The sequence below is a fragment of the Wasmannia auropunctata genome, unplaced genomic scaffold (genome assembly GCF_000956235.1).
Source record: "Wasmannia auropunctata unplaced genomic scaffold, wasmannia.A_1.0 LD334538.1, whole genome shotgun sequence".
Taxonomy (NCBI): Eukaryota; Metazoa; Arthropoda; class Insecta; order Hymenoptera; family Formicidae; genus Wasmannia; species Wasmannia auropunctata.
Window position 1 is genome coordinate 1,010,701 of NW_012028352.1, and position 20,707 is coordinate 1,031,407.

Consider the following 20,707-nt stretch of genomic DNA (forward strand, 5'->3'; position numbering starts at 1 on the left):
TATTTTATTAATCTTTTACGAGCCAAAGCCCACGTTCGTCATAAATGATATATAGATACATTTTCCAATCACAATTAGATTAAATTATAGGAAGAAATTGTTCCTGGCAAGAGTATGCAATCCTGAATAGCAAAGTAAATAGTATTTACAAATTTTATTATGTTACAGAAACATCAAAGAGATTAAAAAGCCTGCATCCTTTTTGGTATAAATGCAATCGTTTCCAAATTTCCTGCAGTTAAAGTAAGTACTAATTTGGATCCATGAAAATAATTCGGTTTATTTGGTATTCGTCATAAAAGTAAGAGTCACGAAAAAACAAGGTATTCCGGATGAGAAATTAATTATCAGTGATGGATTAATAGAAAGATTGTGTTGCCTGTAAATTGCAAAAGATATTTATAGTAATTATTATGCATTATTATGCATTATTATGCATTACAATACTTAAATTTAAATATCCTTTTTGATGCTTAAATGTAATTATTATTATAGAGATCAAAAATTAACCGTAATTTAAGAAAATTTAAAAAGGAACAAATTTAGTGTAAATCATATTATGTCACCGAATATTATTTTAAAACAGACGTAATCCTATTCACAATAATGACACAACATTTAATATAATTTTCCTAAATTTCAGCTACAGCGAGGAAGGTGACGAAAGAAACGATCACCTGATTATTATACATCTATTAATATTATGTAAGATTTACTGACCAGCTTATTTTAATATCAATGTAAAAAATTATTCTCTCAGTGAATGCTTAGAATTATCGTAAACGTAGTTCCATTATGCTTTATATTCCTTAACCAACCATCACATATAAATATAGATTCGGCAACTAGCGTGAGAGTAACAACGCTTTTATGTCCGCGATGGATAAAGGATAAGCGATGGGTAAAAATCTAGCCAAAAAATATTCCATCTCTTGGAGCTGCAAGTAATTATTACAATTCTATACGCGATGCAATCATTATAATTATATAAACTATGTAATATTTGTATATCCCCGCGATCATCGGATTGACGACCGACACGACGTGATTTGATAATCCATCTCCGGATTAATTATAAAAGCATAATTACTCGCGCAAGTGCGTCTTTACATTTGGCCTCGTGATTCATTTTCATCCCTTGCCTCTCGTGCACCTAGTTAGATGTACTTCCCTGCTGATAGATGCACGGAATTATACGGTAACGATTCCTAAAGGAATCAAACGAGCGCGTCGCCGGACCGACTATATATATAATTTGTGTACTCCCGTATCAAAGTCCACTCTCTATAGTGTATCTCGTAACTACGTACGTTCTATCAACAGACAAGTATACACCGCATCTATTCGAGTTTCGATCGTTTGGTACACGCGGCCAGTGCATCTCTCTCTCTCTCTCTCTCTCTCTCTCTATAATTCTCTCATACATTTTACTTATCAATATTTACGCTATCGGTGGATCGTCGTCGTCATCGTCATCTCTTGTGACTATGACATTGCCGTAACGATTGTGACGATACTGCCGAAATCGTTGCACCCATTTGTACCGTCTCGCGCCGAAGTACAGTAGCACACCGACTACTATGAGGAAGGTGGGTATTAGCAGACCGGCGGCTACGGAGCTACCTAAATCAAATTTATTGAGAATTTAGTCGCCAAACGTTGGCGTTTTAGCTACTGCTGGTAGTCGTCAGCTTTAACAAATCTTTTTCTTCCTGTGTATCTTGCTTCCTTATCATATCAATGAATGAATAATAGGCAAGTTAAGTGGTGTTATCTAATCGTGAGTTAAAGACGCTCGTAAACAAGGACGGACGACTACACTCGGATATTGTCCGTAAAATGTCTTCCGAAATATATCTTCTTTAAACGGAATAACCGCGATCTCTAAATTGATTTTCATCGTAAAATCTGTGAGAAAGCAAACAAACATTCAGCAACGCATTTCCCGATGTGCACGTACCTCCTGACTCGGTCCTCTGCTCTGGCTTCAGGGTGGTGTAGAGTACGTCGACGACCGTGGATGTAGCCCTAACGCATTCGCCATGAACAAAATCAAAACCACGTTGGCAATCGCACAATTGCTGGCCATTGCTGCTCACGTGGCACCTCTGATTTTTACCGCACTGCGAAAGGATGAGTTCCGAAGTGTTACACGGTCGTATCGTGTGCGCTTCGTCGTCGCTTTCTGAAAAGAATCGCCACCAACACTTTAAAGGTAAATGAATCATCAAGAATGAGTCAATCGACAACGTCCAGCACTCTCTCCAATTTGTATTCTCGTAAATCCGGCGATACAGATCTCCGCTTAACATTGCAGCTATACGCATCGAACGAATTAAAAGCAGAATACTCCTTCACATGTGAAAGGAACATTTATGTGAAATATTTGTAATTTGATAATATAAGTTCAAGAAATAATTACATTTATTATTGAATATTTCATATAAGCATGATACACGAGTGCGAAAATAGACCTATAGGCGTTTTTAAAACAGCTCGGAAAATAAATAATTGCTGAGAAATCCACAAAGATATTACAAGGAGATAATAATAATAATAATAACCAATAGTACGAATTGTCAAGCTATATATAATATAAAGTTTATGCATGTTAATCTTGTCAACTGAAAATATTTGCTGCCAATTTATCTGTCGAAATAATAGAAAGATTCGTTTCCAGCTCACTCGCTGCTGAAATAACGCTAATTCAATTTGTAAACATAAAATCGACATAAATAACATTCAAATACGGCATACAATTTCAAAATTATAATTGTTATGATACACATTTAAACTATAATCCAATCATAAACGCGACAATTTTGTGATAGCAATAAAGAGGAAAATTTGAATCATACTCTGTCATTATAGATCACTTTCTGATTCTTATTCTAAAAAAATTAATTATTTCATTTAAAAAAGCATTTATCGTTCGAAAACGCAATAAAATGTTATAAATAAATCCTACATTAAATTAAGAGATTTTGTGAATTATGTGCGATTCGAAAGTTTTGTTCGAGACTGCCCGTGTAATCTTGTAGAGATAAAGCCAATGTAATTGTCAAGACAATGCAACATGTACACTACATATGTATAAATCAATGATTAAGCTGCACGTCATGTGAGACTTAATCGAACACTGTGTTCCTTATCCTTCTCGTTATCGCCGGTCAACACACGGTTCATTATCTTATCCAGAATAGAAGACACAAAGAGACACGAGGATGAATAGCATTTTCGTAACTCCATCGAGAGCCCGCGTGACGCGTGATTGGCTGAATCAGTTAATAGAGATGAATTCGTTTTATCAACAGCACATACGAGGGATGTTAACCGCACTGAGGCTGAATCAAGCGTATTATGGGACTTATTTTTTATTTAAATAGCTGCCGTTGCATTAATCCTATAACGTCGTCCTACGTGATCTCTTTCTCTTTCTCTCTCTCTCTCTCTCTCTCTCTCTCTCTCTCTCTCTCTCTCTCTCTCTCGTTGAAATATCGACATGGATATCCGCAGAAATGTACACGTCATAAATTGTCGTCAATAAACAGTAACGTGTGTTCGCCATAAAGGAAATTTTTTTTACGTTGAAAAAAAATTCCTCCTCACGAGTTTATACACCTTCGCAAATAAAATTAGCAATACACATCTCCGGCCGTAAATACGACCCTACAATGCCGCCACAATTTACGTCAGCCTGATCATAAGACGCGTTGAATATAATCACGTAATTCAGACCGGCGAATCCGCCGTTGTCGTCGTCGGTGTAAAGTTTCAACGATTTCAGAATCTCGGGATATCATATTCGATCCGTTTATTGCATTCTCGTGGAGAGCCGCGGCGCACAATACGGATCACTTTTCCGCGATAACGTCGTAAAGTCGGATCGTTCGGGTGAACAAAGAGTCTGTTCATCTGGCTCTCATGAAGTCCCGCAACGGGCGATCCGCCGTACGAAAACCGTACGTATAGAGAATCGAAGGAGAATTCCATTCGAAAAGATATTCCTACCGCGGGTTAAGATTACACCGGGATTATGTAAGTATCTTCCTTCTCGATAATATAAGATCCGAAGCGATATCGGAGGAGAATGGAACGACACATAAGCATTGCGAACGAACGATCACCTAAGATCGAAGCGGTCCCGAATTATCCGCATTCAGAATAATGACGAATATTATCATAAAATCTTCATACGGTTATTAGAATCGAAACTTGGTAGATGAGTAAAAACGTTGCTCCTTAATACGTAAAAGATGGAGCATTAAATTGACAGAAAAACGATTCGCGTGACTGATATTTTGCCGATACTCCATACGGCATAAGTGGCATGATAGATACAATTGTCAGTTCATATCTCGAATTATTGAAAAACATCGCGATCGACAACAAAACATTCTGATAAGAGACGCGAAATCGATGCAATTCCGCAAATTTCGTTTGTGTGACTAAAAAAGATATGTAATCGTCGACTCGCCGCTATCGCTCTACCGTGACTTTTAAATATCGATTGATACGATAGAGCGCGGCAAAAAAAATATGCTTAAAAAAAGTACGATAAAAAGTCTGTATGGAACAGATCCCGGCGCAGATTCAATATTCCCAGAGTGAAAACTCGTATTACGATGATATCCATAAAACTAAATGTTACTCGAAAAGAAAGCTACCAGGCGTACCTACTCTTCGCGTGTCTTCGCTCAATTCCGCGTCGACTATCCAATTTCATCCGACCGAGTTTCGCCACGTAAACGCGAATTCACCGAAGGATTTCACGTGCAACGCGTAACACGGTATCCCCTCGCGGGCTCGTTTATTATGTACGAGCCCGTGAATACCCGCGTGGAAGGACAGCGGGTAAGTCTTCACTTGGGATTTCCCGGAGCGTATTTTATATATAGAATATCCTTTTAAGGAAATTGGTTAGGGAAGTAGATGAATTTGGGAGGGACGTAAAACGCGCTGGTATATCGAGAGACCTGGTATCGGTCAAGTGAACTTATTTCCGACTCAAGAAACGTATACAGGGTGTTTCGTTATTAACTCTATATTATCGCATATGAATGCACGGGCGGGCGGCCACGTGCGGTACACGTGCAGTAACTCAAATAAACAAATGTGTAAATGACCGTAGGAGCAAAGTAGACGGAGGAAATCGCGCGCGTTTCCTCGCCCACTGACGAGGCTATGGCTAAAATACGCGCCGGGTACGCGAAATATCGTACCGCCGGTTTTCTTTTCGGCGAATTCTTCGACGCGCGCGCGCGCGCGTGCTTATATAACCTTTCCGGTTATTTAAATTAATACGGGGCCGTTGTAATGTGGAACGTACGGCGTGTATCAGCTCCGCGGTATCTCGTTTTCGTCCGCGTATATACCAGATGTACGATCAATAAAAACAGACGGCGGATGAAACGACGTCAAACATTCACGTCGTAAAGCCAATTGCCGCGGATCCGTGCGATTACGTGGCCGATAAACTATCGTAGGTTTCCGGAAAAACCTTTACGTGATAAAAACGTAGAACGACCAATTCCCGAGATAAAGGAACTTCGTCGCCGACACGAAACGGTTCTCAAATACACTAAAAATGTAGAAATTCAAAGTGTAACGTTTCCTTCAGAAAGAATCTAAAAAACGTTCAGTAAAAAAACAGTAACAAAACGGAAAGTCACGAAAACGCAACCAAGCAGAATATTTCACAAAAAAACGATGATACAAAAAGAAACGATAAATGTATCGTGGCATTACATATGTATGTGTCATTTATATGGCATATAATGTATGAGGTAAAAATATCCAGCACATTAATTAGGAATACAAAAAAGCATGCATTTCAACAACGTAATAAATTAACGCGGCACTAATTGCGTCACGGTCCGATTTCTACCCCGAAGCTATCGACGATTATGTCACGCGATAAAAAAAAAGGGAAGTACATCGGTATGCACAGATTGTAAATTGCGCGGTAAAATAAAAAAAAATATCTTTAGAAGACGATACGTTATCGCGGATGAGTTTCTTGCGCGCGCGCTCTCTCTTCGACGTCGTAATTATCCGGAAAAAAAAAACAGCAGGGACCCGCGCAACTAAGCGTTTCGAATTCGCTTTCGTAATGAACTAGACGCAAACGTAAAAATGCGAGAGACGATAAATCAGCGCGAGCACGATGCGAGGAAAAATAATTCAGCGGAAATCGGGACGCGAGACGTATATATGTATATATATTTAGCATTCGATCGACAGAGGCAATATGCGAAGCATAATGTATATTTGTCTATTTACTTCGATGTATTTTTATCTGTAAAAAAATTCGTCACGATTACGTCGATAGAGAACGGCGCGAGCGAAATTTTCATCGATACTTATTTCGCCGTTTTTTTTTTCCGGAATAATAACCACAGATACCATATTTAATACTTGTAATTCTCGGCAGCGTTATCGCGCCAATCATTTGCATTTTTATCATATCACGCGTAACGACGACAGATCGTAAAATGTGATATTACTAAATTATCGCCGTTCGGTACTTCCTGCAGTTCTGCGAAGCGCATTAAAGACGCATCTCGCGCGTAAAAGCTACACCGTAATTATGGTTATTCAAAACAAATTTATACTAAAAAATAACGCATAAAAGTACGGATAACGACTATTTCCCGGGATATATTTCGCGGGATATTTCTCGCGTTGGGAAAAACGTGTTTTTGACTACGTTTCCAGTGTGGAACCGCCGGAAACGCAAGAACGAGAGCGTCACACGTGTTGCGGGTTGATCTGGGCGATTCCGCGTAGCAGCCGAGGGTGTGCTCTTCAGATCCGTGATTTCAAGAAGGAACGACGGAGAGACGGAGGGGACGAGAGAGGCGCGGAGAAAGAAAGAGCGAGAGGGAGAGAGAAAGAGCGGAAGAAGACTATTGTGGCTAAGTTGGGGTGACTGCGGCGGCTCGCTCGGACGAACCAATTTCGCGGCCGCTCGGGCTTTAATTTGCCAACCAGACAGCGGGCCTGGCATGATACTTTCTTCCTCTCTCTCTCTCTCTCTCTCTCTCTCTCTCTCTCTCACTCTCTCTCACTCTATCGCTCTCCTTTGCCTCTTTGTTCCGGCGTATTGCACGATGCGATATACGCGAGAATAAATGCAACGTGTGTGTGTGTGTGTATGCACTTACCTGCACGACCGAGCGTCGACAGAACGGCGAGAGTCGCCACGATGAGATAGCAGAAAACGTCGGTGCTCCGCATTTTCCCCACGGCTTTCCTCCTGTCGTCTACCTTCTCTTTGTGCCGTCAACCCGCGCGCGCGACCCGCGGATCACATAATAATAAACGTGCGCGTCGGTTATTCAAAGGTCGCCCGCTCCGCACGCTCTCTCGCGCGTCTCGCCCTCTCTGTCGCTCTCTCGCTCCCGCCGCGTCGTTGCCGCCGTCGTCGCCGTCGTCCCGTCGCCCGCGCCGTCCGTCGTCGCCGGAGCCGGGAAAACAAGGAGTCGCCCCACGGGGCCGTCCACGGGTCCACGCCTCGCCGGTTCAACGTTCAACGGACGCGCGTCAGCCGGCGGCGCATCACAATGTTCGTCGGCCGGCCGCCACCGCTTTTGACAGATAAATGCCACGCCGCGCGCCGCGGAACGCGTTCAATCATCTGTTTATTAAACGACCATTTGCAATTGTCGAGGCCAATTGGAGCGGCGAGAAGTCGCCGCCGGCTGCGCTGCGGTCGATCGACCCCTCTTCGAGACCCCTCGCGACTTTCGAGACTTCGATATCTCGCGCCGGCGCCACTGCGCGTTGCCGCCCGAATTCCGCGGAAATTTCGAAATCGAAATCGTGAGAAATCGTAGAAATAGCGTTCTCGCGGTACGGAACGCGAGGATTAATTATTTCCCGCGCGCACGCTATCAATAGCTTACAATAGGCAGTGTGTAAATATATATATATATATTATATGGGTTTGAAAAGCTTGAAAGCGTGGACCTCTAAAAGTGCGAAGTTACGTTCCGTTTCGCGTACAATACGCATAATGCATCATTTTATCCTTGTTTGACATTCAGCGAACAACGAAGATAAAGAACATGATACGGCATCGTACAAGAAACGGGCACGCGCGCACCGAATCTAGAATAAAAGGCTCCACGGAGGAATTTATCACGTGATCATGCGGGGTGACGTTTTCACGCATGCGTACGGAAAGTCCCGCCGGGAAGATTTGTCCCTCGATCGGCTCCATGCCTCCATCTCCATCCCCATCCTTGGATGGCTTCGTGACGACGATAACAGCGGCACGTGGTTAGCGGCGAGTGCTGTTGTTAGAAACGCGGCCGCTAACCGAGTAACCTTGATCGCGTCACCTCCGATCGCGCGATTCCTGACTCGAAGAATTGACTTAAAAGCGTCACGATGAAGGAGGATTCCGTGTTGAGCTTCAAGTGGCAGAGCTTCCCGTCGCACATGGTGGGCTCGCTCGACACCTGTTACGAGAAACAGCAATTCGTCGATCTCTCCCTGGTGTGCAAGGACAGCACCATCCTCAAGTGTCACAAGATGGTACTGGCCAATTCGAGCTCCTTCTTCCGCCGGCTGCTCCTGGCCAACGATCATCCGCATCCGATGATCGTTCTGCACGACATCGAGGCCGACGATCTCAAGACTATAGTGAATTTCATGTACTGCGGCGAGATACAAGTAGTCCAGAGTGAGGTTAGGCGGCTGCTGAAGCTCGCCGAGATCCTCGAGGTCACCGGTCTGCGACACATCCCGCCCTCGTTGCTGTCCGACGGTTCCAACAACAAGGAGCACTACGACGCGCTGAAGAAGACGACGACGGTGTCGCGGGTGAGGCTGGAGGAAACCAAGAACACGCCCGGTAGAAATGTCGTCGCGGAGCACGAGACGGCCGCGAGGATGCAGGGTAAGGAGCGCCCGCAGACGAGGCTTGCTTCGAAGATGAATGCATACAAAACGGCGGCCAAAGTTCCTCAGGAAACGTCGAAGAGCGAGGAGATCAACATAAGCGAGCTGTGCCAACGGCTGGAGACCAGCAACTCTGGTATCAGTATTATAGACATTAACGAGCCGAGTACAAGTAGAGGAGTGCGAAGAGCGTCCCCGATGCAGCGCAGAGAACTGCTCAAGAAGAAGGAATTTCCGATGATTCCTGAGATCAACTGGCCGAGTGTACTCTCCACGATAACGAGCAAGCCGTTGTCTTCTCAGAAAGTGCGTTGTATCATGGACGAGGTAGAGATCACAGCGGGAAGGCCATCCACTTCTGCGTCGGATAATAAAATAAACGACCCGTTAGACAGGCGAAAATTTAAGAAGAATTCCGCCGAGGATAACAATTTAAGTACAGTTTACATAAAGGACGAAATCGATATATGTTCGGACGTGGAAGAAGACGTCGACATGGATCCTCTAGAAGTCGACGAGATTGACAATGACAATTTGGAAAGCAGTAAAACTACGCCACAGTTTTTCTCTCAGATGATGATCCATTCGTTAAATAAGAACACTCATTCTCATATGGAATTCTCATCTAGAAAAGATTCAAATAGTTAATATGACTAGAATGTTATTCTCACTTTCATAAATTAACAAAGAATTGTATATATATATATACACATCTCATTGCATGTTATTCTCACATATTACATTTTGATATTCATACATATAACATTCAAAGTTCCAAACTGTTGCTAACCGATCATCGTTTTCTTATTAAAGTTGCATAACTTTGCTGTTTTTCATAATAAAGCTGTGCAAATCGTAACTTATTTAAAGATCTATATGTATTTATGATATGAAAGATTATTCTTTAATGTACATTTTATTTATACAATTTTATTGATAATGTATTTAGGCTTGATTATACATATACATATACATAAGTAGATATATAGCGTAACAAACCATAGCAACTCGGTTATATAGCGTTTCCTTGGAAGCAAACTTCTCCTTATAATGCATAGAAAAGGTTTTTGCAATTGTTCCTACGATTTTACATAAAAAATGGATATGAATATGCAGAATAAAGTAAGTTGTGATAAAGAAGAACAGGCAAATCATATTGTTAATAAATTAAACCCTGTAACGGAAGAAGAGTTTCAAAATTTCATGCATCGTGTCACTGAAGTGGGTAAGTGTGACACGCGCGATTATATCGTGTAAATTTATACCTGTCAATGAAATTCTTCATTCAAGAAAAAATCGTGAAAAAGTTGGCATCTTCCGATCAAGAGGAGCAAGAATGCGGGAAAAAGTTAGCCGATGAAATTTTACAAAAAGGTGTCGAAAGAGAAATCTGTGAACACGGAGAGGTAAAAATTAAAACTGATCGGTCATTAATCAATAAATATCCGTCAAAAGATGATTCAAATAACGACCCGAACAAAATGTCGCGAGGTAAATTGTTCATTCTGTTTTATATATCACTGTCTCGTCCATTCGTAGCGATAAATTATAAATTAACGCGATTTATACGAACAGAGATATTCATGAAGAGCGTGGAAAAGGATGCTAAAAAACGAGCTGAAGATCGCAAAATTAGAAATGAACGGGCGGAAACGTTAAAGAGAATTGCAAACGGTGCGTTTAAAGAAGGTGATTACGAGAAAGCCGTGACTTATTACAGCAAAGCATTAGAACAACGTAAGGATTCCTCGGTATTGTGGAATAACCGTGCGTTATCGTACATGCATCTCGGATTATTCGAGAAAGCCTTGCACGACTGCGAGTGGACGTTAAAACTGAATGACTCAAATTTAAAAGCTCTTTTGAATAGTGCCAAGTGTTACATGCATCTCGAAAACAAGGAGAAGAGTAAAGAATATATACAGATGGCCAAAGAAAGGAATCCTCATTTCAGCAAGTTTATCAATGGTATATTGTCGAATATTTTAATTTTAAAATTTAACTTTACATCCCCTTTCACGTAACGACTTATTTTACATTTTACAGAATTTCAGGAAGATTTAGAGCTTCAGTTTAACAAGTCCAACGTTCAGATAATCAATGACGATGAAATATAGTAGCTTCTTTTTTTTTCATAGAAATAACGCCGTTTTACGTAATATATATATAAATTAATATAATAAATTAACAATAGAAATGCCTAGTATCAGTATATATTTTCTTTATGATCGCCTAGATATTCCAAATAATATCAAGATTGTTCTATACTTGTTGCGTTACCTTCTTTAATTTCTGACAGAGACCTTGGTTCGTGTAAGAAAACTGTACACTCGATGCCCTGAAAAAAAAATACAATATCTGTGTAACACTGACTAAGAACTGTCTTAGTGAAACTTGTGAAACAATCTTGTACGACGAATGTATTTACCTGCATGCGCGCCGCTCTTACAAATCCCTCGTTAGCAGAAACAGTGATGCTTTTCATACTCTCGCCCGTTGCAAAAATCAATCGCGATCGGTCCTTAATTTTACCGCCTAAACGCAGCTCCATAATTCGTCCAGTGGTCACGTCGTCGACGATTCGGACTTTCTTTAACAATTCCTGAGCACGCTGCGCCTCTTTCGGACCACCGATAACGTCGATGATATTCATAAAATTGTTATACGCCGTCCGGCAGACCATCAGTTCTTTGTCGCGAAACAAATTCTCGAGGATCGGTTTTATGGGACGTTTCCTCTCCATTTCCGCTTGTTGCGTAAGCAGTGGCTCCCGATAAATATAGTTATCGTATCCATTGGTCATATTCGTAACGTAAGCCAGTAGCGCCGACACATCCAGATTCAGGAGTTTGATTTCGGTTGACAGCACAGATGTATTCAATGACTGCAGATCCACATCCTTTTCGGAATCGCTTGTAGATCCTTTGGACAAATCCAGTTCATCTTGTTCTACCTCCAAAAAAATAAGTAGAGAACAATAAGTATACATAAGGTTACACTTTCACACGATCTAGTTCTTCAAATATTTATTTAGAAGTAAATTGTACTGACTGTTCGAATTCTCGTCGTTCGTGTCTATCCTGTCTCCCTCCACCGTGATGCCCATTTGCTCCAGTTGCAAGGCTAGCGGAACCTCTACGCCGTAAGCAAAATGAAATATCACATCTGGCGGTCTGTAGTGATGCAGATGACACTTGCTACATACAAGATACGAATTGGCCTGGTCCAGAACAGATTTCTGCCCGTATTCTCCATTGCCGAGAGATATCAGCGTTAACGCTTTGGCGTTTCTCGCTATAACTTTCACCCATGAAGCGCCACTGTTACACACTATGTCAACCTCCAGACGCAATTTCTGATACTTGAAGGGTCTCATCACGCTGCTGGGATCCTTTGCACAGGACAGCCGAGCCACCATAGCGTCGAGATGAGTCAGATTCGAGCCCTGGAGATGTTTCTTATTCAAGTTTCCCATACATTGCACCTGAAAGAAGCATAAGGTTATCAGTCTATGCTAATTCAACTTAACGTGCCAATCTATCTCTATCCAGATGGAGAAGAATTTAATCCTCAACTCTGAAAACTCCAGATCGCAGTAGATTCGTTTTAGAAATTTAATTATCTCTTGCCTTCTCCAGAAATTTTATCTCCTGCTGAATCTTCCGCATCAGCTTGTCAATCCCGTCGATCTTGTCCATGAGTTTCAGCCGCTCGATCAAGCTGTGGCCACTGGCGATTTTCTCCTCGAGGCACTGGAGCAGCTCGTCGCCCATTTCGTCCTCCATCGCCATGGTGAGGAGCTCCCGGTCGACGGTCCCCCGTCGGACGTGCGAGCAGAATCGAACCTTCCCCAAGTCAGTCCCAACACTCCCTTCTTCTTCTTCTTCTTTTTCGTTTGGGTGGCCCTGGTCCCCTGTACAGGGGTATACTTGGCCAGTCTTTCCAACTTAGATGAATGATGCAGTACTAAATCTTGATAAGTGAATCAATTGAATGATGCAATATTAAAACGTGCTGATGGAATTCTCGGCCACAGACGTCCACCTCAGTCTATGGCTCGCAAAAGAATCCCCCAAGTCCCAACACTCCCAAGTCCCAACACTCCTAACCTCCCCCGCGACTGTCCACGAAACACGAATGCCACGACGGTCGTCGCACATGACGGCAGTCCCGCGCGGTGTGCGTGATGCGTGCAGCCATCTTGCGCCGTGGGTCAATATCACGCGTTCGCGTAATGTCGTCGCCGTCGTCGGCTTCTGGCCTCTTGTGTCAAACTCGCCTCAATTAACCTCTCTCGCGCGTAAAAACTTTTCGCTCCGGCACTCGCGACAAGCGACAGTCGATGCCGACGTGCGAGCCGCGTTGGGACGTTACGCGCCGTTACGTGACGCGAAACGGTGTCGTCGACGAGCGCGTGACAACGAGAACGACGGGCACGACGTCGACGACGACGACGTGCGGGAGGACGACGACGAGGACGACGAATCCGCGGTGCGGAATCGCGACGTCCACGTGAGGCCGCGGCGCGGACCCCCCTGCTCTCGACGGAAACGGAGTTCGGAGTCAAAATCTTCCGCAGCGGGTGGAAAATGTCCAGCGTCAAAATCATAGAGAATCCAGAAGTGCCGGGTGAGTCGTCCGCAAGGTCGTCTAGCTGTCATCCTCGGGGGGGTGGGGGGGGGGGACCGATCCTTCTCCCTTTCGTCTCCGCTGCGACGTCCGTGTTCGACTCCGCAATAATGTGCGTGTGTCTGTAACGGGGCTAAAAATAAAAAAGGGAGAAAAAAAACATGTACAGTCCCGAGACGCATCGTTGCGAGATGTTTCGTCGATTTCTCGGAACGTCTCGTCGGTCCGGAAGATTATCTCAATTAAGCGCGCGATCTGTATTATAATCGGGATTATATTCGAAGCTCCAAAGCTGCCGGATCGTGACTCGCCGGACGAGACGATTATCGTGTATGTGTATGTGTGTATGTGTGTGTGTCTGTGTGTGTGTGTGTTGTGTGTGTGTATATACATTACGAGTGAATTACGCGGCATTGTCGAAGAGTGCATGGGTCACGCAACGAACATGCGAGCTTATAATGTTACGTTATGCCAGATCGAATCTATGATTTGATTGTCTCTGTTTCGGAACATTTAAAACGCGCTTACGGTCATTTTGTAAACAGAGCAATCAGTCGATATAATTCGGAGCATGTTTTCTTTTGCGAATTTTTGTCCGAAAAGGACTGAGGGTAATCAAATGTAAATATATACACACGCACACGAAATGAAATGAATTCCCATTTCATGAACACGATAATGTCTGTCGTTTAAAACGTAAAATGTAATAATGGATTTTTGCACCAACAAACGTAAGGGGTGTAATAATTGGAATTGTGTATCAAAATTCTATATTTATTAACTGTCGAACTATGTCGTAGTTCTGAATAAATGAAAACACATTAATTTCCTCAAATTAAAATACAGCAATATAGCGTAGTCCATGAAGTAAAACGCGATCATTTTTTTGTCGCCCTATAATTATATACCGATTATGTAACTAACGCGATCGTGTAAGTCTTGTCTATGCGAGTAATATCGAAGATACGGCGAGAGCAGCTATACGGTCGCTGAAATAAATTACGTCAGCAGCGCGGCGCGGACGTGTGATAAGCTAAATATGTATCGCTGTCTGGGCGCGGGAGATGTATTATCGCGTAATGCCGCGCAGGTCTTTTGTATCAGCCGGTCGCCCGCGCGCGCGAATCAACGCGACGTGTACGTTGCGTGCGCGTGCAATTAAAAACGCGATACCCCCGTAAATTGTGTAAGAGCCGCGCGCGATAGGCATCGCGTTTTAACGGGCGCCGCGCCCGACTTATCTATATACCTACGTTTCTCGCCGAAAGCGAATCATCTTGCCCGGTCACCACACGATCATTATCACGATCGTAAATCTCGTAGGCCGCGCGACGCTGTGTGAAATTTTGCCACGGCGCGCGAATCGAGTACCTGTTCGCCAGTAAGAATAATATACTGTCGCAAGTCCGCGAGTAGGATACGCTAATAAACTTGTCCGGAAGAAAACTTGCCCTTGACGAAAGTTGAAGACGGTCCTTTCGGACCTCCCTTTGTTCGTAACCATCCTCGCTGTCATTTACCGTTAGGCTCAGTAAAAAAATGGTACAAGCTGACAAAAATAATTCGACATAAATAATACGGGGTACGAAGCGTACCGCTGCCGTAATTAGCCCACCATGTTGTAGACCCGAAAGGTCTTCCTTTCACAATACATTGTAGAATGACAATAACGTGACAGGTTGCTGCGGGGTAAACCGCGGGGTGTCGCATGATCTATAACTTTCGATTTTTGCAAAAATTCCTGTGTGTCTCGAAACGAGAAAAATGTGGTAACCACCGCGTGTCGAGGATCCCTTTTTTTTCTCCACCTTTCTTGGGAGCGCAGAGATGACTTATATAGAATTCTTCGGTTTACCATTTCTTCTCTCTTGCAACAGGACTCGAATGCTTTCTACCACCGCCTCCGCCACCGCCGCCGCCGCCACCACCGCCTCCCCCGCCGCCGCCGCCGCCACCGCCGTCTTCCTCGAGCAAACCCCCGAACGGCAATGCACAGTTGACAACGACGCAACAGCAACGACCGGCGACAACGAGCGAGAACGTGATGACCGTCGCCGCGCCGGTAGCGATCGCGAACGACGGGGCCTGTCCGAGTACTCCCCTGAGTACGTTCCCGAACTCCGTGCCCGCCATGCCACCGAGTCCGTACATGCTGCATCCGACGATGCAACCGCAGACCGGGCAGCAGGCAACCTCCTGGTGGGCACCCCCGGATAGCGATACCTCAGAGGTTTACACTCCGTGGTACGACCCGGCTTACAAGGGTGCAGCTACTGCGCCAGTGGCATCTCCCGCGGCGACCGCAGTCATAGGGAAGAACAAGAGCAAGAACTTTTTCAAGCGCAAAAACGAGTTCATAGATCCCGCACAGGATGCAGGTAATTGGAGCATTTAAAAAATGAAAAATAATAATAATAGAGAGAGAGAAAATTATTAAATAGATAGCAAATTATTAATATGTAAAATATTAATTTCTGTGTTTATATATTTTTCAGAGAAAGTGGCGAGCGCGCAGAGAGAACTGTCGGCACTGATGAAACCGCTCAACTGCGATCTATGCAATGCAGTCGTAAGACCCGGCTAATATCATAATTGGATAATTAGAGACCTCTCTCCGTTTAAATCTAGTTTTATTCCGAGAATAACTCCGCGTAGATTTCATGTCGATAAAATTATGAGCATCGTATGTATCTCTCGATATCGTACTTTGCAGATGAACTCCACGCTACAAGCGAAATTGCATTATGACGGCAAGCCGCATCAGAAAAAAGTATCGATGTTTCTCAATCAGAGCGTTAAAAAACAGAAAACGGAAGACGGCCAAGTGAGCAGTACGACCAATACCGACTGGCAAAACTACTGTGATGTAAGAGGCCAATGTTTCGCCTACAGTTATGTATTTACATACATAAGTCGCATATTAATGTACCTCGCATACGATCTACATTGCTAGATATGCAAAACGTGGTTTACGTCGCCTACCGACGCCACGCAACACTACGCGGGCAAAAAGCACATTAGGGCGGCAAACGGCGGGCCTCGTGTGAGGTACGGATCTGTATTCAAGCTCTCTCTCTCTCTCTCTAATAATAGTTACATTAATAACGATCGATAAATTACGGACGGTAATTTAATAATTTATTTATTTTAACAATTCAGTAGCTCGCGTAACAAATCACGTAACGATCGAGTTCAGTTATGTTCATCGTGATAATAACGAGACCGTTGCGACTCCGCAGGCCGTCGAAGAAGCTGCAAACACAGAACCATCAGTACAATCAGGTGGACTCGACGGGTCGCTACGGAATTGGAATGGCCTTCCAGACGGACGTGCAATCCGCCCCGGCTGTGACACCGATTGTACCCGATGGTACAACCGCGGTGCCGAATTCGACCGCGGTGCCGAATCCGGCCGTGGTGGCGAATCGGTCCGCGGTGCCGAATCCGACCGCGGTGCCATCCGTATACACGTTACCATCGTGCATGATGTTGCGCTGCGACTTGTGCGGAGTCTCGGCCAATCGTCAGGATCAGTTGGAGACACACAAACGCGGAGCCCGACATTTGAGAATGCTCAGGCTCAGTGGATTCCCTGTACCTGAATCCGGGAGTATTGGTGAGCAAAAAAAACATATTATGTATACATGTATACGTGTGTCGTGTTTACTCAATTGATTCTTCGCATTTTGTTTCAGCTGCCGAAAACGAGAACGCGTCCTCGGAACCTATTCTATTTATAGATTATTCTATTTATCGGACACCGTCAGGTAAGAAATCGTTACGGTATATTAAGATTAGAAAAGTCCGTTTTTCATGATATTGCAACGCTGGTGCAACGATTGCTGAACGACGTTTTCGTTTTGCAGGGCAGTATTACTGCGCGCCGTGCAATCTATCGTTAAACTCGGAGACCACGTTCGCCCAGCACGTAGAAAGCAAGAAACACAAAAATCAGTCTAACCCAAAGTTACCCAACGTCGCGGTGGCGGCAAAGAAAGCCAGATTCAAGAAAAAAATAAAACCGTGAACAATGACATTACTTTCTAATACAATGCCACAGCGTTTCAGCTTTTTTTGTTGTTTTTTTCCAGTTTTGAACCTTGCATCATTCTCGTGCGTGTACACGCTTTGCCGGTCACAGCTGTACGACAAAGAAATACACGAAATTCATTCTGAGTTGAGTGCAATAAATTATAACTTGTTCGAGACACACTGGAAAGAAAAAAGTGACTGCGTCTCTCGGTGCTTCCCAAGTCTGAAGTCACCGGTATACTCCAGCGAATTTCATTAGACCGCGGACGGACGAAGTGCCGAATATTGCGAATTAACGCGAAGTTAGATCGAGCGACTGATGGGAAACGTAAGTCTGTTAGTTACGCGAGGTGAGTATCTAAATTAAATGCCGATTAACTGTAGATTAAATTTGTAGTAAATCGAGCGCGGGGTGATTTAGACGGCGGCTCATTAAAACGCGTCTCGGCGCCGCGACTAATCGTCTTTCGCATTTATTCAATTACCGAGATCATTACTTCAAGTCTCGCGACAAGCGTCGGCGTCGCGAGATTCGCGAAATCTTCGTACGTGTATATAACGTGCGGTACAACATAACATTTTGACGTCGTTCGTTCTCTATGTATCTCTCACACACGCACATACACACACACACACACACACACACACAATCGTCTGCCGCGCGGTTTATGGACGAGTGAACGAGCTAAACTCTCGTCTATTAATTACCTCATAAGATACGTAAGGCGGAACGATATTTCCCGCCTCTTTTTACTGTCAGTCGCGACGAATATGTCTCTCTTAGAACGGCGGCGGAAATAAAAACGTCGCTGTAAAGCGATATGAATCAACAATGAAGTACCCGGGCAAGGCAAACGGGCAGCAGCACAGCGACAGCACGACGTTTATGATGGGCGTCCAAAAATGGTAGCGCAGGAAACGGGCGGCCTTCAAACATGGATTTTCGAATTCGCCGCAAATTCTCACGACGAACGAGGGCCAAGAAGGTAAGAACGAGCGCGCGCGAGAGGGTTGAGAAATCTTGACGCCGCGGGCGATGCCGTGTACTCGAAATTCCTCCGAGGCTCTAATATCTCTTCCCTCCCTCCCCCCCCCGTTCCCCTGTGCAGCCTCTTCCTTTCCCCTTGCCGCCCCGGATGCGTGACGCGCCGCATACCAGCGATTTTCTAACGAATCCCGGCAATTTCGCGGCCCCCTCGATCTCCCGTTCTCCACCTCTCGATACGGTATTCTTTTTGGTTTTCCGAGCGCTGGACTCCCTCCCCCCCCCCGCGCCGTGAGCATCAGCAGCGCGAGATTAGGATCGCCCTCGCGCGCGGACTTGTAGATCGGTCGGTTTATACCTGCGCTTCGGATTTTTTTTACGACCCGACCGCGCACCGCGCGTGTAACGCTGTGACCGGCTCTCGTTTTATTTCCCGCCACGTCCACCTACCTCCCGTGTCCCTTTTCCGTCCTTTTGTCTCCCACGGGAGACGCCGGTTTCTCGCCGCGCCTTTTTCTTTACAACCCGAGAGCGGAGTCACTTCTGTATGTAATGCACCATATTTCGTCGCATGCGCGGGGGTCGTAAATTATCTGAACGGATGGAATATATGCGCCGCGTAACCGGAGCATATTCGCACATGCGTGCGTCTCCCGTCTAAACATCCGCGCGTCGTTGACCAATGATTATTCGAGAAACCGTATCACTGTTACATTAACAATTATTATTTATCATTATTATTGCTTATTGTTGTTAATATGGGGCATTGATATGCCTCAAACTACGATGAAATATCATCAGCTCCAGTTCTGAGATTGCGTCGCCGTTTCTCGTATATGATCAATGATCAATGATCACGACGTCTAAACATTTAGACAGGAAGTACGCGTTTTCTACCGATTATCCCCGCATCCGATTACACGCGGACACACGTGCACATAAAGTATAAGGGTAGTTGTTACCCTCATAAACGGCCGAATTCCCGGAGAGAAGAGGAGGAGCGTTTTGTGGCTCTTTACTCGCGCGAACTTCTCGTCGAATGATTAAAGCACGATGACACGGTTCGATTTCGAAGCCGATGAGAAGCGTTAAGGGGGAGGGGGAGGGAGAAAAACACAAATTAATCTGTGACGCGGCGAAGATTTTAAGGAACGTATAAAGCCATTAATCGTCCGCCCCGCATTTCGGTGGAATTCGTCTCGATGACTGGAGAGAATTTCTGAGAAGCCTCGATCGGGTCAGAGCAAGAGAGTTCGCTTCCACCTGCGACGGGCAGTAGCGGTGCAACCAGACGCCGTGACGAAAAAATCAATCGATCGACCGACCGATCGCTCCCTCGTTCAAGGCTCCACCGCGATCGGCTCGTCGTTGTCCTCTCGAATCTGCGCTCTCGGTTCTCTCGGATAAGAGAGAGAGTAACACGCAAAAATCACCTATCGGCCGTGACTCGTGAAGAAAATCGCAGTCGCTGCGCAACGCTACGAGCTATTAGGAACGCATGAATAACCAGGGAACAAGAGTGAAAAGAAAACGTTACATCGGCGATTGCGATTATTCTCTCGCAGAAGATTATAATCGTACGAAAGAGCGCGGTACGCAATATAATGGCATATCGAGAAAAGCTGTCAAAACTTAAAAGTGCTTTAAAAAAAAATGATGTCGCGAGTCTCTGAAAAATAATTTTTTCGACAAGTAAAGCCGGTGGAAAGTACAAGATGGAAAAAATATCGTAAAGTGATTCAAATATAACCGGACTGATGGTTGTGTACATTTATAATTTATATATTTCATGATTTATATCTTTCATTTCGTGTTTCATGAAAAAACATCTGAAAAGAAATTTTGCTGAAAAGAAATTTTGTCCGACGATTTTCTCGACGATGCTCGTTCTCCGCATAAGAGACGTCCGCGTCCGGCCGATATGTTGCAACGAACGATGAATGGGATTACACCGCGTATAAGGGAGCCGACGGGATGCCGAACGGGGCGTAATCGGTCGTTACGGAATCGTTCGCGCAGAAATCCTCTTCCGCGGTCCGCGGATTGGATCTGGCTCTATCGAGAGGGAATACGGATCGGTCGATAGATCGTCTCGGATGGCCGGCGCCGTGCGTCGCGCGTCGCGACTCGGGTATATGCACGCGGGTTGAGCAA

General features: G+C 44.5%; 4 protein-coding genes across 4 annotated transcripts; 2 read left to right on the forward strand and 2 right to left on the reverse strand.

Moving 5' to 3' along the window:
• Positions 1–597: 597 nt before the first annotated feature.
• Positions 598–7,391, reverse strand: LOC105458413. The gene is made up of 3 exons (XM_011703706.1): positions 7,167–7,391; positions 1,961–2,185; positions 598–1,623 (listed from the first exon to the last, which is right to left on the reverse strand). Exons 1-3 carry the CDS (start codon positions 7,237–7,239, stop codon positions 1,442–1,444), a joined length of 480 nt encoding a protein of 159 aa, XP_011702008.1. The 5' UTR covers positions 7,240–7,391; the 3' UTR covers positions 598–1,441.
• Positions 7,392–7,943: 552 nt separating this feature from the next.
• On the forward strand, positions 7,944–11,100 carry LOC105458419. The gene is made up of 5 exons (XM_011703712.1): positions 7,944–9,552; positions 10,003–10,132; positions 10,198–10,398; positions 10,483–10,875; positions 10,954–11,100. Exons 1-5 carry the CDS (start codon positions 8,395–8,397, stop codon positions 11,022–11,024), a joined length of 1,953 nt encoding a protein of 650 aa, XP_011702014.1. The 5' UTR covers positions 7,944–8,394; the 3' UTR covers positions 11,025–11,100.
• A 4-nt stretch (positions 11,101–11,104) lies between these two features.
• Positions 11,105–13,113, reverse strand: LOC105458415 (UPF0415 protein C7orf25 homolog). The gene is made up of 4 exons (XM_011703708.1): positions 12,537–13,113; positions 11,959–12,391; positions 11,336–11,856; positions 11,105–11,245 (listed from the first exon to the last, which is right to left on the reverse strand). The coding sequence occupies exons 1-4, from the start codon at positions 12,696–12,698 to the stop codon at positions 11,159–11,161; spliced, it is 1,203 nt and encodes a 400-aa protein (XP_011702010.1). The 5' UTR covers positions 12,699–13,113; the 3' UTR covers positions 11,105–11,158.
• Positions 13,114–13,258: 145 nt separating this feature from the next.
• Positions 13,259–17,712, forward strand: LOC105458414 (zinc finger matrin-type protein 1-like). Its single transcript, XM_011703707.1, has 8 exons — positions 13,259–13,536; positions 15,414–15,914; positions 16,032–16,105; positions 16,250–16,402; positions 16,490–16,584; positions 16,776–17,152; positions 17,232–17,303; positions 17,403–17,712. The coding sequence occupies exons 1-8, from the start codon at positions 13,497–13,499 to the stop codon at positions 17,561–17,563; spliced, it is 1,473 nt and encodes a 490-aa protein (XP_011702009.1). The 5' UTR covers positions 13,259–13,496; the 3' UTR covers positions 17,564–17,712.
• The last annotated feature ends 2,995 nt before the right edge of the window (positions 17,713–20,707 follow it).